We start from the raw sequence: 17,302 nt of genomic DNA on the forward strand, positions 1-17,302 counted from the left end.
GGTTTTATTTAGGCTACTGCTTGACTAAACTAAATTCTAAATTTAAACCCTTCAGTAGTACTTAATTAAATGTCAAGTAGTTCCACCTTTATTTCAATAAACTTTGTGGGCTTATTTATCGGTGCATTGGACTTTTTATTATTTTTGATAACAATAGCAATATTTATTACACCAATATTATTTACACAACATCTTATACAAAAGTCTTAGCATTTCTACATATAGGGGCTAGGTTCCCCATTAAATTTTATTATTTGCTTGTTGATGTTATTACAAACTTAATTGTTAACAATGGCTGGTGATACCTTTCTTCAAAAAACAATACCAGGAGACAGTCAAATTACCTGTCTCCTGTGCTTGGGGATGCACTGTGCACCAGGGATAGTCATCATTTAACTCATAACACTATGATGCACAAGTGTATCCCTCGAGCTATTGTGGGCGGGTGGGGGTTGAAGCTGACCAGCTAGGGGTCCATAATCAAACTGGCATCAGAACTGGGTCAGCTCCTCCCCCGCCTGGTCAAACGATCAGTCCCACTAGGCTCTGGGGCCCTTCTCCTGGAACTGGTTTATGCCCAGGCAATTGTCAAGTTAATAAATATGGGCATTTTTAAACTCATGGGGGTTGACTGTCGTGCTTCCCTACCCCATTCCCTACACAAAGTTCGTGGAGTGTTGGCTGGGGTTCCCGAGAATGAGGACCTGGCGGGCCTTGGGGATCGTCTGGAGTTGCCGCCAGGCGTCCAGTGTCATATATTGGGGTTGGAGTGTCTGGAGGCCCCACCACCACCGGGATTACCCCGGCTGGTGGGGATAAGTTTTATCGAGCCTCCCGAGGTACGTCAGGGTGGGTGGCACGAGCCTTATCTTATACGTTCATCCTAGACAAGAGGACCCTGATAGGTGTTTAAAATGTCAGGGGTTTGGTCACAAGGCTCCTAAGTGTACACTTTCATTAGCATGTGCTAGGTGCGCTGGTTTACATTCTACTAGGGATTGCAAAAACCCAAACCGCAGATGTAAAAACTGTGGTGATGCCCACTCAGCTGCCTACAGGCAGTGTGTCTCTTTCTTAAAGGCCAGAGTCATCGCAACCATAATGGCTGCCCATTGTACAACCAGACAAAAAATGAAAGAAAAGCAGGCAATTCTGGAAATTTAGTTCAAGACCGCAGGGTTGAGGTGGTCATCACGAAACTTGCCAGCGCACCACTGCAGGGTCCCTCGACACCTGGTAAACTGAGGGCTGGGAGGATGAGTCGTAGACTTTACTCCCAGTCTCCAATGAGCAAAACCCAAAGGTCTAATCTCCTCTGCAGGTTTAACAACATTCTTAATGGATAGGGATTTAAAAATATTATCATTCAACTGTGGGGGTCTTTCATCTAGTAAACATTCAGAGTTAAAACATCTAACAGATATAAATAGTATTGATATATTGTGCATTCAAGAAACTAACTTTAAGGGGAGTACATCAAAATCAATCCCCGGCTATTATACAGAGTTTATAAATCATACAAACTTAAATGATAATGTAGCCGGTGGGTTAGCAATTTATATAAAGCACACTATCCAATACCAGACTCTTCCAATCACTGTTCCGTTAAAAAAGGATGGCGGCACAGCCATAGAGGCACTGGCAATTATTGTTTACCCAACAAAGCACCAACTCTTTGTTCTTATAAATGTCTACTCTCGGGGCTGTAACATTCAGGCTCTTACTACACTCGAGAGTAATATACGGAGTAAAACAAATATAATGAAACTGGTATACACTGGGGACTTCAATGCACATCAACCAGTGTGGGGTTGCTCCAAAGTCTGTAAATACGGTGAGGACGTCTGTACTTGGATGGAAGACTCAAACTTGGTAGTCCTGAATGATGGTGCACCCACCAGGTTTGATGCACAAGGTAATTCCACGTGCATTGACCTCACCATAGTCAGTGTCTGTTTGGCAGGTGTCGCGTCAGGGGGTGGGGGGGTCCTAGACGGCAATCTTGGGTCGGATCACTTTCCTTGCCTTATAGCCCTCAACAATGTTAATATCGAAGGGTTAAATTCACATGAAACTTGCCAACCATCCTTTAACTTTGAAAAGGCTGATTGGTGTGAATTCAAAAGATTGTGTCTGGGACTCTCTCTCTCTGACTTTGATCTGGATGAGCTGGAACATTTTAATCGGCAGTTGACTGATAAAATTCTATCCATAGCTGAGAGTTGTATTCCCTCCTCTTCCGGTAAGCGGCCCAAACGTCAAACGGTCCCATAGTGGACGGACGAATGCTCCAAGGCTGTACAGGGTAGAAAAAAAGGCATTAAATAACCTAAAAGAAATCCCTCACCTGATAATTTAATTTTATATAGGTCTTTGGAAACAGAAGTTAAGAGGGTGATTTTAAGGGTCAAAACTCAGAATTGGAAAGATTTCTGTGAATCTGCTAGGTTAAATAAGTCAAATAGTAAGGATTTTTGGAACAAGTTCCACGGAATAAAAGGTCATTCTACCTGCCCTGTACCACTACTTAAATACAGAGATAAAATTGCTAAAAATCCCCTTGAAAAGGCTCATTTTTTAATAAAACATTACAAATCAATATCTAGTGATAGTAATCTTCCACGTTAAACTTTGGCCTTCCAAACACGGTTCGAGAAAGAACATAGATATTTTAAACGAGCCAGGGGACAACTCAACACTACTAAATTTACCTTTCTCACTTTGTGAGGTAAGGTCAGCCATTGCTAGCAGGAGAAAGTCCGCCACCGGGGCTGATAGAATATCATATATGATGTTTGGGCACATGCCGGATGCAACCCTTCAAATCTGGCTGCATCTGTATAACATGGTCTGGCGGGGTGGGGTGGTTCCTTCCGAGTGGAAAACAGCCCATGTTGTGCCTCTTCCAAAGCCTGGAAAAGACAAAAGCGACCCTAAGTCATACAGGCCCATTGGTCTAACATCTCATGAGGGCAAAATTCTCGAAATAATGATTAAAAACATACTTGAGCACGTGCTTGAATCCAATGGAATTCTTAACCGCTTCCAATCCGGGTTTCGGAAAGGACGGAGCACATTGGATCAGCTTGGTCGTCTACAACACGATGTCACATATGCCAAAAATAGAAGTCGCTATGTCCTCGCTATTTGTTTGGATTTACAGGCTGCGTTTGATTTGACATGGCATTTTGGAGTACTCCAAAAGCTGCGGAAATATGGCGTAACTGGTAACTGTTTTCACTATCTCAGAGCTTTTCTAGAGGGCAGAAAGATCATGGTCAGAGTTGGGGGAGAGATATCGGATCCCGCCGAACTATCACGAGGAACGCCCCAGGGGTCTGTGATCTCCCCCATTCTTTTCTCAATCATTATCAATGAACTCCCTGAAATAATAAAAAAACAGGTATGGTTATTAGCCAGTTTGCCGATGACTCCGGCACATGGCGAATGGGGTCCAACTTGAAAGACCTGAAAATAAGAGCACAAAAAGGTCTGGACTCCATTTGGAATTGGTCCATAGATTGGGGCTTCAAACTTTCAACAACAAAAACTGTAGGCATGCTGTTTGGCAACAATCCAAGGCAAACCGTGGACGTATTTTTAGGAGGTCAAAAGATCATCTTTGAAAAAGTTGTACGTTTTTTAGGCCTTTATCTTGACCCACGTCTCTCATTTGTACAACATTATAAGATCATAAAAGAAAGATGTGAAAACAAATTAAATCTAATGAGAATGTTATGTGGAACAGATATTGGGTCAGACAAACACAGTCTATTGGTCATATATAAGTCCTTAATACGTTCAAAAATAGACTATGGTGCTCAAGTCTATGCTAATGCCTCGCCAAACAGTCTTAAGATCTTGGAAAATATACACAATAAAGCCCTTCGAATAGCTCTGAGAGCCCTTCCCTGTACCCCTGCATGCATGCTCGAGGAAGAGGCGGGGATACTTCCCTTGACCCTGCGGAGGAGACAACAAATCATTAACTTCTGGGCTAGGGTACAGTCCCGGAAAATAGGTAACCCTGTAAGTGACCTCTTTGGGACCGGCTTCTTCATCAAGGCAAAATATGACAAGGGTAAACATAGACCGATGCCTTTTGGCGCTTACACCCAAAGCATTGTTGAGGAGGCCTGGCTCAAAGATGTAAGTGTGGCAGACCTGAGGCCGTCTAAGGTTCCTCCGTGGACCCTCCAGGACCCTTCAGTTGACATTTCTATCTCTAAAAAAATAACGAAATCAGACTTGCCCACCTCGTCAAAGCTGAAACTGTCTCTCAAATTGACCAAAATTATGCTGAGCATTTAAAAATTTACACAGATGGATCTAAAAACCGAGAAACAGGCATAGTTGCATGTGCCTTTTATATTCCATCCAAAAATATCAAAAATACTAAAAGACTCAGCAACCATCTCTCCATGGTTTCGGCTGAACTTTTGGCAATTAAAGATGCACTAGACTGGGTTATCAGAAACAAGCCCATACATACTGCTTTCCTCTCAGACTCGCTATCATCATTGCAGTCTATACAAAATAGAGGTAGCAGCTCCAGACCGGATTTGATAAATGACATTTTGGAACAAAATAATAAGTGTCTGGAGAAAAACTTAAAGGTTACCATGGTATGGGTCCCAGCTCATGTCGGCCTGAAGGGGAATGAAGTGGTTGACGGGCTTGCAAAGGATGGCCTCAGGCGTGTGGAGGTGAATGATCCGGTCCCTCTTGCACCCACAGAGGTCTATTCACTAGCCCGCCGGCACGTCATAAATGAATGGCGGTCGGCGAGGACACCTAAAACATACATTAATACATTTGATAGGACCTCTGTGAGTCTCCAGCCTCCAAACAAATATTCTTATTTCTTTAGAACTGATAAATGCATAACGAGGCTGAGACTGGGCACATCACTTCTCCCAGGAAGTGCTGGAAAATATATTCTTAAAAGTGATCCGAACTGTGCTCGGTGTGGAGTGACCTGTGACACTTCCCACATTCTGTTACACTGTGACACTTACAGGGGCCAGAGGGCAGAACTTATGGCAGCCTTAACTTTTTCTGGTTTGGATTATAATATAAATAATATTCTAAACCAAAGCAAGGCTGTCCAAAGGTCTGTCTTCAGGTCACTTGCCAAATTCCTGGTTGACTGCCGGATAACCGACAAAATTTAGACATAATATACAATGTGTTGTATATCATAATATACAATATGTTACATTATTTTTAATTTTATTTTTATATATAAAGGTCGGTTGTCTAAAAGCTGTCGGCACTTTTAATTAATTGCCCCATAACTGTCAGGAACAGTCTGCTCTATATGTTGTTCATTTTTGAACATCATATATAATCTAAGCTATTATTTACATTTTTAATTTATAGTTTATCTTATTTAATAATTAATGTTACCCCTTTTACCGGTAGTTTTATCCTACCCAGGTCAGGTGTAGGGAAGGTTCCGTTCAGTACCACAAGACTCCTAGCAAAAATAACATTTAATTATCCATCATAAATTGAAAAACTAAGTGAACAATACAAGGCCTAGCCAAATATTCTCATCAACAAATTATACCGGTTGGAAATTAGTAACACAATTTGACCAACCACAACTAAAAATGTTTTCTATAATGTTTATAGTATTCACCGTGGGAAACACATTCCAACGGTCACGTGATTTTCATTGATCAAGTTTGTTTATACTCTCGATCATGAGAAATACCTATCGACCAGTAGTATATATCGTAGTCATATAATTGTGCACACTCTGACCCGTATATATACTACTAGTGGTGTGTGTTTTATTTAACAATCATTGTGAATTTAACGGTAAAATTACCCTTCGTTAGTCCGTCTGTTTAATCCTCCGCCATTGAGTGAATTTGTCACGTGACACTTTCCTCCCACATGGTATCTCCTTCAATGGAGAGTATTCATGTAGCCTAAATCATGACACCTGGCGAACTCGTTCTTTTCTCTATCCCAGGGTGGGAAAAATAGTAATACTGAACAGAGCCACCCCTGTAGAATAGCACAAGCATTCACATTTAATTCTTTTTTATTTTTCAAGTATTAAACCCCATACATTTATGTGAAGAAGGGCGTCGGGGAGTTTGTTTATATGTTGTTTTAATAATTCACCAGCCGTTGTATATTATCAAATTACCGTTCCTCCGGGGTGAGAATCCTTTTTTTATGTAAATATTGTATATAACATTTTAAATTATTATATAATATTTTAACAGTGGCCCTGAAAAGGATCGTTTTCTTTCTAATAGTTAGAAAAGTCTTTGTTTATGCCAGTATTAAACTACCATCCGGAAACGGTTCTAATATTAATAGCGATATTTTAAATACACCCCGGAGGATCAACCAATCTCTATTTTATTTCATAATTTAATCAGTCCTTGGCAACGCTTTCACATATTGTAACACCATAGGATGGAGTCTTAAGCTGCGAATCGTTATATTCTTCATCCTGGTTTGCCTGGTTACACAGCGATACCAGTCCAAAAAAGAAAAAAAAGAAAAAAAGAACAACAATAACAACAGTTGGACACTTATATATACATGTATAACACACTTTTCTTTATTTATTTTTTATTTTTTATTGAATGTCAAGGAAAACAAAATCCAGGCAAACGCACTGAGGCTTAGTCCTCAGTGCAAACCAGCTTATACCGCCCCATCCCTGATGGGGATGGTTTAGGAAACTAACTAGTGAGAAATCTGTCATTTGAAAAAAAATAAAATAATCTCACTAGCTAGTTGTTATTATGCCAAGGATACGTTGTATATATAAACACTTACTAGTGTAAAGAATTTTTAAATTTAGACATCTTTTTAAAATGTAGGTTGAGCCTAAAATGTTTGTATAGGAAAAATTATAGCATAATTTCTATGATGTATTTGAAGTGTTTGATTTTAATGCGTATGTGATAGATTCTTAAGACATTATTTAAATCTTGAATTTTTAACCAGAAATTTGTACATACTGTGTAGGAATATTTATATATATACAGTCCGAAGCACTCACGCTACGATTAAAGAAGAGATGTTAAAAATGTTATTAAATCTGTAGAAATACTGTAAAACGTAGCGTGCTCGCCGAATGGGTATAACCCGATGGCGAGGGTAAATAAGCTCACCCCCTCACCCCGAGTAGATATCAATCCCGAATGGGAACAGAAAGAATAACTTCAAAATGTCAAATGTTAGTTCCACTGCTCTGGTCGACCAATTCAGAGAAGGACCCGGTATAAAATCTTACAATGTACAAATGTATGCAATTGTGGTTTTATATGTGTTTTTTGTGATCCAAAAAAGTAAAAGAAATAAATTTGACACACATAATTCTTCTTTTGTTTAACTTTATTTTTCAATAATAAGTTTGCTGTTTTCACGACGAAAATATTTAACAAGACCGTTCAATTGTGGGTGTAATCATCGTACAATCCAACTCAAACGTGTTGGGATTCGTGATACTTTTTGTAATTAGGATGAGTCGACTTTTCGTTATCTCGACTTTTTTCACTAGGTCCCGAAAAAGTTGACATAACGAGGTTCGACTGTATATCATTATAACCATTCTTTAACCGGCAATTTTATCCTTACAAGGCTGGGTTTGAGATTCCGCTAAGTACACCAAATGTAATAGCAAAACAATTAAAAAAACATTCGAAAGATAATAAATGATTTACAGGGTAGTAAAGTACATTCAGGCTCAAAAGTTGACATAAGTAATTAGTATGAAATTATTCATGCTTTACCTAGTTAAGAATTGTAAAAAGATTAAAATCAAAACTGGAGTGACTCATGTTATTTATTAAATCATAACTATGTTAAATCATTCTTTAAAATTTGGTGTACTTTAAAATACAATCACCGTGGGAACATTCCATTGGTCACGTGACTTTCATTGACTGAATTTAAATCCTATAAGGTTTTGTTTACTATAAAATACAATCACCGTGGGAACATTCCATTAGTCACGTGACTTTCATTGACTTAATTTGAATTCTGTTCTGTTACGTTTAAATACCAATCAATCAATATATATGATGTGTGTACATACTCGTGTAATACTTAATTATCCAGGATGTAATAAAACCGTAAAGGATAAGTGATGAATCCATTACTAAAGTAATATTGACGGTTCCTGTTTCAGTGCATAATTCACATATTAATAGGAGTCCTACATAATGGGAAAAGTATTTATGGGGAGGCAAGTAATGTGCAATTAACAAACTTGTTCTTCCCTCCAATCCGGAGCGAGGAATATTAAATAGTACCGAACGAAGCCAACCCCGTAGAATAGCGCACGTACGTACCATTTTCTGTCTTTTTTTGCTATTTTCACTTTTATTTATTAAATAATTTTTAAATTGGCTTCATGCGTTATATTTCTCAGAAGATTAAATAATTCACCAGCCGGTTAAATTCATCTATTAATCGTTCCTACCTCAAGGAGATCCAGGGGGGTGGGGGCGCATCCGAATACATCAGTAAGAACGATTCAATTCGTTGTACACAACGATATATATTTCGTGTAACCAAGTAAATTTCGAATTGGAAAAATTCGCAAAATTTGCAAAAGATGTCTGTGTTCTAAGCGAAGTGATACATCAAATAGTTCGATTCAATGATTTTACACAACGTTAATTTTATAGAAGTTTTTGACATGTATCTACATGTATTGTCTAGCAATTGTCTTATCTTGTGGCTAACCCGTTTTAAGTGCTGATATTTTGTAATTTTCACAGTTTTGAATAATATTAACCGTTTATTATAAAACCATTTGATATATCAAATCATAGAAAAAAAGTAAGAAAATGTCAGTTGACACTGGGATTTCAACCTACGCTGTGAAGGAACATTAGTAGTAAAACAACGCTACAGGTTAACTATATATTATGTCGTTTATTATGATTAAAAGCCAAAATACATGTATATAGGTGTAAGGCTCCTGAAATTTTATAGTTTAAGTTTTACTGCATTGCGCATAAGCACTACATTCCCCCACAACGACTTTAAATGCCTGGTGACCCCGTGATATTCATTTTTTGGGGCGTTTCCCGAGAAGTGTTTAGCCCAGATCTTTTGACACTTCATGAAAGGGACCTGAATTTTTAAGTTAGAATTGTTATTGATATTAACATTAGTGTTTACTTACCTGAAAATTATAAATATTGATATAATATGTTAGAATTGATATAGTTCTACACTTACCCCATTCCATTGAGAGCATGTTGACATTCGGAGGGTAAAAATATCATGAACTGACCCTTGATTTGCATTTGTCAAAAGTGCAATTAAAAGAGACTTTACCCCATCCGGTAAATACAAACTTATAGTGGTGACTATATTCAACATCATCATGCTTTTGAATTTGTTTTCCTCACCGCTGGTGCGACATTATATCCATATTTCTTGTATTTATTGATCGTCAGTTTTCTGTACTGACATGATGTCAGCCGGCATGGTATTATTCTGAGCATCTTCTGCTGTGTTAAGGTCACGAGCATATAATGTGACTCATCCTTTTAAAATTGTTTATGTTTACATTCCAAAACTAAGGGCTATATTCAGAGCATTTCTTTGTTTCAGATGCATACTTTTCAAGACGGCTGCCATTAATTTCCTTAATCGATTTTTTTGTGGCCTGCCATTTATTTTGATTGTCACTGCCAACGTTTTGGACAGTAGCGTTCCGCCCGCCTTCGATTGTTGTGCGAGTATAAAAGCGCCACGATTTTCTCCAGTAAGACAGTCTGTCTAAGTCAAGCATTTGTTTAGAACAGAACAACGTTACGTTCGATAAAGTAATAAAGCTTAGTTTTAACTGAAATAGTAACGATAGTAACAATATAGAACTTTTTGATCTAATAAGTACCCAGTGAGCATATTACTCTTGTATAATTTAAACTTTCATTCCAAGTTTTACAAAGATTCAATATTGATGAATTCGATAAAGGCTTATAGCACTTATAGAACTTACATGTATTCAAGAAATCAAGGACAAACAACTATATTGAGCAATTAAGGTTACTTTCGTATGTTATCTCGCTTAGATTGCCATACCAGAACACTATTACAATTGCGTTATACTGCATGGTTTAAAGACGTAGTGTTTAGTGACTCTTTATCAATATTATGATATAAATACATGTTATTACTGTTTGAACATTTGAACTCAGTTCGAGGGTTTATTAATCTAATATAGTAGAACAATTAAAACTTACAAACTGTTGAGTCGGTCTTCTGAGAGCCAAACAGAGTTGTCAGCAGGGCTCACAAGAAGTTGTAACTGAATATTGCTTTAAAGCTGGCATCCACTAACATTTGTGTCAAGTAAATTTCAATAGCGTGAAACTAAGGTAAGCCCCCTACAGTATATGCAGACTAAAGGGGAATTATGTCGGTTGAACGTCATTGAAAAATACAAACTTGAATGACCTTGACGAAAAGATAGATTAAGTTCTGTTTTGTACATATTGTTACCATCAATTAAACCTGCACTATCACAGGTTGATTGTTTTAACAATTGTGTTTAAGTTATTAGGCATTGACAGTTGATACCTCAGGATGTCTCCTAAATACCAATACCCGGTCTTTGGGCGTCACATCGCCTTATTTTGATCATACCAGCCTACCAAAGCAGCTAAATGTGCTTGTTTTACTCAAATACAGGGTCCAAGGACGTTGTGGTCAGCTTTACTCCGCTGACTTCAAGATGGAAGTTATTGGGCGGTGCTAGGTGATAGCGTGCTCGTTTTACGCAAATAGGGGGTCCCCATACTTTTTGGGGTCAATTTTGGTAAAGCTGCCTCAAAGATGGATGCTATTTGGTGGTTCTAGGTGATAGCCATGGATGTCCCCGACACATTAATATTTAATAGGTGTCCTACATAATGGGGAGAGTATTTATGGGAAAGCAATTAATGTCAAATTAACAAATTCGTTCTTCTTTTAAATCCGGAGCGAGGAATACAAAAGAGTTCTAAACAAAGCCAGCCCCGTATAAAAGCAGACCCACGTACCCTTTTCTGTCTTTATTGCTATTTTCACTTTTATTTATTTCATTATTTCTAGACTGGCTTCGGGCGTTATATGTCTTAGTAGTTTAAGTAATTCACCAGCCGGTTCAAATAATCTATTAATCGGTCATCCCTCATGCTAGCGGATACAAGGGGGGGGGGGAGGCATCCGGTTACATCAATAAGAACGATTCAATACATTGTACACTATGATTGTCAATTTTACGTAACCAAGTAAAGTTCGATTTAAAAAATGCGCAAAAGATGCATGTGTTCTAAGTTTATGTAGTAAAAAAACGCTGCAGGTTCACTATATATTATGTCGTTAGTTATGATTCAAAGCCGAAATATGTGTATATAGGTGTAAGGCTCCTGAAATTCTATAGTTTACGTTTTATTATATTGCCCATAGCACTACATTCTCCAACAAGCCCCCTTGATTAAACGATTTCAAATGCCTGGTGACCCCCTGTTTTTCATTTTTTTTATAATTTTCCCTACGTTTGCTGTGCGAGTATATAAGCGTCGCGAGTTTCTTTGGATGTCAGTCTGAGTCAAGCGTTTGTTTGGAGCAGAACAGCGTTACGTTCGATACAGTAATAAAGCTGAGTTTTAACTGAAATAATAACGATAGTAACAGAGTATAGCTAGATATAATATTTGCGAAGTAAGCATATAATTTATGTGGACTATAAATTAAACACTCGTATTTTTACAAACGTTTGATTTTGATAAATTTGATAATAGCCTTTAGCATTTACAGAACATACATGTATTGAAGAAATCAAAATTAGACAACATATATTTGGCAGGTTGGGTGACGTGTGTGTGTTATCTCGCTTAGATCGCCATACCAGACCAATATTAAAATCGCGTTATACTGCAGGATTTATGGTTAATATAACAAATGTATTATATAATATATACTATAATACGGTATTTACGGAATGTGCGCACCAGCGAAAGACGTTGTGACCCATAATAAATATCATAATATAATATAAATACATATTAGTACTGTATGAACATTTGAACTCAGTTCGAGTGTTGTTGCACCTAATTTCATAAAACAATTAAAACTAACAAACCGTTTTTAATACATGAGTGGAACTGGTAGGAACTAAAGAACTGTCTGCTTAATATTAGAGTCAGTTGAGTCGGTTACTTCAGAGCCTAGCTGAGCTTGATATCAGGGTTCACAAGAAGTTGAAACCAGGTCTTTAGGCGTCCCGTCGCCTCCTTCTGGTCTTACCAGACTTCCAAAGCCGGTCAGTGTGCTTGTTTTACCTAAATGCGGGGTACCAATACGTTTGGGGATCAATTTTGGTCAATATTGGCCGATGCTAGGTGATTGCCCTTGAAGTCCCCTTCCAGAACCAATATCGGGTTATGTACCTTTTAGTTTACGAGTGTCATAAAAACATATTTTCACGAGTGGTGAAGCACAATAATTCCCAATAAGTTAGGTTATCAGTGAAAAACTTGTGAGGAGGTGCAAAAAACGGAGGTGGTGGGGGATCCAGATGTGGGGGCGGGGCTGCAATGGAGACGGAGGTGGCGGTGACGGATCCAGAGGTAAGGGCAGGGGCGGCAATGGAGAAGGAGGTGGTGGTGGTGGATCTAGAGGTGGGGGCAGGTGCGGCAATGGAGGCGGAGATGGCGGCTGTGGATCCAGAGGTGGGGGCAGGGGCGGCAATGGAGGCGGAGGTGGCGGTGGGGGATCCAGAGGTTAGGGCAGGGGCGACAGTGGAGGCGGAGGTGGCGATAGGGGATCCAGAGATGGGGGCAGGTGCGGCAATGGAGGCGGAGGAGACGGCTGTGGATCCAGAGGCAAGGGCAGGCGCGGTAATGGAGGTTTAGGTGGCGGCTGTGGATCCAGAGGTGGGGGCAGGTGCGGCAATGGAGGCGGAAGTGTCGGTGATGGATCCAGACGTGAGGGAAGGGGAGGATTTGAAGGCGGAGGTGGCTGTGCTGGATCCAGAGGTTAAGGCAGGGGCGACAGTGGAGGCGGAGTTTGCGATGGGGGATCCAGAGGTGGGGGCAGGTGCGGCAATGGTGGCGGAGGTGACGGCTGTCGATCCAAAGGTGAGGGCAGGCGCAGTAATGGAGGTTTAGGTGGCGGCTGGGGATCCAGAGGTGGGGGCAGGTGCGGCAATGGAGGTGGAGGTGGCGACTATGGATCCAGAGGTGGCGTCAAGAGCGGCAATGGAGGCGTGTTGGCGGCTGTGGATCCAGATGTGGTTGCAGGGGCTGCAATGGAGGCGGAGGTGGCGGTGGTAGATCCAGAGGTTAGGGCAGGGGCCACAGTGGAGGCGGAGGTGGCGGTGGTGGATCCAGAGGTGGGGGCAGGTGCGGCAATGGAGGCGGAGGTGGCGGCTGTGGATCCAGAGGTGGGGGCAGGGGCGGCAATGGATGTGGAGGTGGCGGTGGGGGATACAGAGGTGAGGGCAGGGGCGATGGTAAAGGCGGAGGTGGCGGTGGTGGATCCAGAGGTGGGGCAGGTGCGGCAATGGAGGCGGAGGTGACGGCTGTGGATCCAGTGAGAGCAGGCGCGGTAATGGAGGTTGAGGTGGCAGCTCTGGATCCAGAGATGAAGGCAGATTTTGAAATGGAGGCGGAGGTGGCGGTGGTGGATCCAGAGGTGGGGGCAGGGCGGCAATGGAGGCGGAGGTGGCGGTGGTGGATCCAGAGGTGGGGGCAGGTGCGGCAATGGAGGCGGAGGTGGCAACTATGGATCCAGAGGTGGGGTCAAGGGGTGGCAATGGAGGCGGAGGTGGCGGCTGTGGATCTTGAAGTGGGGGCATGGGGGCAGGGGCGACAGTAGAGGCGGAGGTGGCAATGGGGGATCCAGGGGTGGGGGTAGGGGCGTCATTGGAGGCGGAGGTGACGGCTGTGGATCCAGAGGTGAGGGCAGGCGCGGTAATGAAGGTTTAGCTGGCGGCTGTGGATCCAGAGGTGGGGGCAGGTGCGACAATGGAGGTGGAGGTGGAGGTGGAGGTGGTGGATCCAGAGATTAGGGCAGGGGCAAGTTTGGAGGCGGAGGTGGCGGTGGTGGATCCAGAGGTGGGGCCAAGAGCGACAATGGAAGCGGAGGTGGCGGCTGTGGATCTAGAGGTGGGGGAGGGGCGGCAATGGAGGCGGCGGTGGCGGTGTTGGATACAGAGGTTAGGGCAGGGGCGACAGTAGGGGCGGAGGTGGCGGTGGTGGATCCAGAGGTGGTGGCAGTTGCGGCAATGGAGGCGGAGGTGACGGCTGTGGATCCAGTGAGGGCAGGCGCGGTAATGGAGTTTGAGGTGGCGGCTGTGGATCCAGAGATGGGGGCAGGTGCTGAAATGGAGGCGGAGGTGGCGGTGGTGGATACAGAGGCGATGGCAGGGCGGCAATGGAGGCGGAGGTGGCGGCTGTGGATCCAGAGGTGGGGGCAGGTGCGGAAATGGTGGTGGATGTGGTGGATCCAGAGGCGAGGGCAGGGGCGGCAATGGAGGCGGAGGTGGCGGTGGTGGATCTAGAGGTGGGGGCAGGTGTTGAAATGGAGGCGGAGGTGGCAGTTACGGATCCCGCGTTGGGGGCAGGTGCGGCAATGGAGGTGGAGGTGGCGGTAATGGATCCAGAGGTGAGTGCAGGTGCGGCAATGGAGACGGAGGTGGTGGTGATGGATCCAGAGGTGGGGGCAGGGGCGGCAATGGAGACGGAGGTGGTGGTGATAGAACCAGAGGTGGGGGCAGGTTCGGCAATGGAGGCGGAGATGGCGATGGTGGATCCAGAGTTGGGAGCAGGTGTTAAAATGGAGGCGGTGGTGATGGCTGTGGGTCCAGAGGTGAGGGCAGGGGCGGCATGAAGGCGGAGGTTGCGGCAAAAATGATGACTGATAAGTGTTTGTTAAGTTCTTTGACTTTTGAAATCTTCTGTTCAGAAAATCCATCTTGTGTGAAGTATGACATGTTGTATTACCGAATACGTCCCAGGTTGTGACAGGTCTCTGTATTTTTTTTGTATTTTTTTTTGCAGTTTGTTTTGTCCTTTTTTCGTTTGATGTCTCAATGTCTTTTTGTGACCGAATTCTTAACGCTTGAAGGATTGGTTGATGTATGAGAAAAAGATGAGATTTTAGGCGTTTTTAAACCTTCTCGTTTCAGTTCGCTTTTCGCCTTGTTTACAGTTTGCTGAGCCGGAAAAGTAAAGCATATCCGTGTGTTTTATTTGTTACAAATAGTTTATCCATTTTTGTGGGTTTGGTACTTACAACTTAGATTAATTCATAATTTGGATAAAATGAGAAGCGTTTCAAGTGAAACGTAAGTAACACTTGTGAACTAGCAATCAAATGCAAAATTGTCATTTACAGTTTTTATATCAAATTTAATCTCTGATCTATTTAACGGCAAATACAATGGAGTGTCAAACACATACTTTTATTAATTCCATTTTTTCTTCGTTTTTGTCTATTCTTTTCAACAACGTGTGTTCACTTAAATTAGGAATACTTCCTTCGAATATATTAATTTTAAATAAATAAATACGATGTTGGTTAAACCTTACAATCAGATCTGTTTGTAACCTGATTGCCCTTAAAGCTACTTTCCAATAACCATCAAAATTAAGTGGAAATATTTACTGTACTTTAAAACTAAAAAGGATTTTTATCAACAAAACTATTGTTGATTTCATTGTCTCTCACAAACCCGTCCCATCGAACAAAATACTCTAGTTTCCTCTGGACTTTTCTCTTTTTAAAACTTTATCAACAAAACAAAGACTGTCTTCATTTTTATCAGCAGGAATGATTTCATTCTGAATCACATAACCCGATATTGGTTCTTTATTCAAGTCAATAATTTTATACAATGGAAACCCGGGTTTAAATACTCTACCCTGAACTTTGAAAACGTCTGTAGTATATTGCTGCTGGTAAGCCCGTTAAAAAAGATGTTTAGTGTAACTATATCTAACCAAATCACCGATTTTATATATAAAACGAGAAGACGATTTTGGATATAATTTAGGTTTAAGAAACATTTCACTCCAAAGTTGTGTTTTATTTTTCTTTATAGCTTTACTAGGTGCTAATCCATTCAAACTCCATTGAGGGGAACTATTGTAACTATTCGCAATATCTTGAAGGGGATCTGTATCTCTATTAATTTGTTGATAACATTCCTAATACCATCCCACGTAGGGAACGAATTACTCGCTCCGCATAGTTTGCTTTATCAGTGCTTTGTAAATTAGCAAGTAAACTCCCGCATTTTCATAAACGTTTTTAAAATCATAACTGATAAATTCAGAACCTCTGTCCGATCTAAACTTTGGGTACTATTGGACACTAAGATTATCTTTAATTGCTGACAATACAGTGTTAGGTATTTTATTAACTAATGGTTGAACGGATAGAAACGTGAACATATGTCCAAAATATCATAATCTACGAAAACAATTCTTTAAACCATACTTTTGCCATTGGCCAACAAAACAAAAAATGATTACCCTTTTGTCCTCAGACAGCGAAAAAACTATGCCCTGTGTTAGTAAATATTTATATCATGCATTTTTGTTACGATTTAGAACCTAATTATGTTGAGAATTGATATGATATATAGTATACTTCTCTATTGACTATGTCTTTGCTCTTCACGATGATTTGTTTCATATGATTTATTTAATATGTTTTGCATTTTGGCTATAGATGATATGTCATTTAATGCTGAATAAATGTTATGTTATGTATGTTATGTTATATGTCTTAACAATGAGAAGGTATCTAACTTCATCGTTGTATTAATCAATAATATAAACTGCCATTAAATCTATATCACCCTGATCGTTCATACCCGCCAATTAAACCCTCGGTATATTATATGCATGTCTAGATTGACGTTAAATAGCATACGAATCTTGATTGTTGAGTCATTTGCTTGATTGCCTGCATTGTTAGAACCGAACTAATACTGTGATAGGATATGCTCCTCCTGCGTTCTATTCATGATCAAACATTCATATTTCAAGTCTGTGAGACGGGTATCTTAATTGAGTAAAGAAATAAAGGAAAAGAAAACATGTTTACAAATTAATACATTTATTTGAAACTTAACATCTATAAGATCAGTCAACATATGATGACACGCATTATATCACTTGAAATACATAAAGTGAATAATATGACAAATCATTTAGGTAATAAAATAAAGAATTACATAAACGGATAAGAATAATAAGTCATCATAAGTCATGCAATTGATTGTCAACACCATTCTTTTCATTTTTCTACACCA

The 17,302-nt window shown here is 40.7% G+C and overlaps 1 protein-coding gene and 1 long non-coding RNA gene across 5 annotated transcripts; one reads left to right on the forward strand and one right to left on the reverse strand.

The window, feature by feature from the left end:
* Nucleotides 1-11: 11 nt before the first annotated feature.
* On the reverse strand, nt 12-7,309 carry LOC128205692 (uncharacterized). Of its 4 annotated transcripts, none has more exons than XR_008256311.1 (5): nt 5,837-7,309; nt 5,419-5,479; nt 4,622-4,794; nt 2,712-2,912; nt 12-2,296 (listed from the first exon to the last, which is right to left on the reverse strand). It is a non-coding gene; the product is annotated as an uncharacterized LOC128205692 (long non-coding RNA). The 4 variants fall into 4 exon arrangements; XR_008256313.1 differs by having other exon boundaries at nt 5,436-5,479; nt 5,837-5,859; XR_008256312.1 differs by having other exon boundaries at nt 5,410-5,479; nt 5,837-5,849.
* A 5,623-nt stretch (nt 7,310-12,932) lies between these two features.
* LOC128204402 (calpain small subunit 1-like) lies at nt 12,933-13,558 on the forward strand. Its single transcript, XM_052905820.1, has 2 exons — nt 12,933-13,077; nt 13,119-13,558. The coding sequence occupies exons 1-2, from the start codon at nt 12,933-12,935 to the stop codon at nt 13,556-13,558; spliced, it is 585 nt and encodes a 194-aa protein (XP_052761780.1).
* The last annotated feature ends 3,744 nt before the right edge of the window (nt 13,559-17,302 follow it).

This window comes from Mya arenaria, chromosome 10 (assembly GCF_026914265.1).
Source record: "Mya arenaria isolate MELC-2E11 chromosome 10, ASM2691426v1".
Taxonomy (NCBI): Eukaryota; Metazoa; Mollusca; class Bivalvia; order Myida; family Myidae; genus Mya; species Mya arenaria.

What these genes read in the sequence shown, in the direction of transcription:
- LOC128204402 (XM_052905820.1), top strand. Translation starts at nt 12,933, where the DNA reads ATGGAGGCGGAAGTGTCGGTGATGGATCCAGACGTGAGGGAAGGGGAG. An exon ending in GGATCCAGAGGTGGGGGCAG is followed by an intron (nt 13,078 to 13,118) that starts GTGCGGCAATGG and finishes GTCGATCCAAAG; the next exon opens with GTGAGGGCAGGCGCAGTAAT.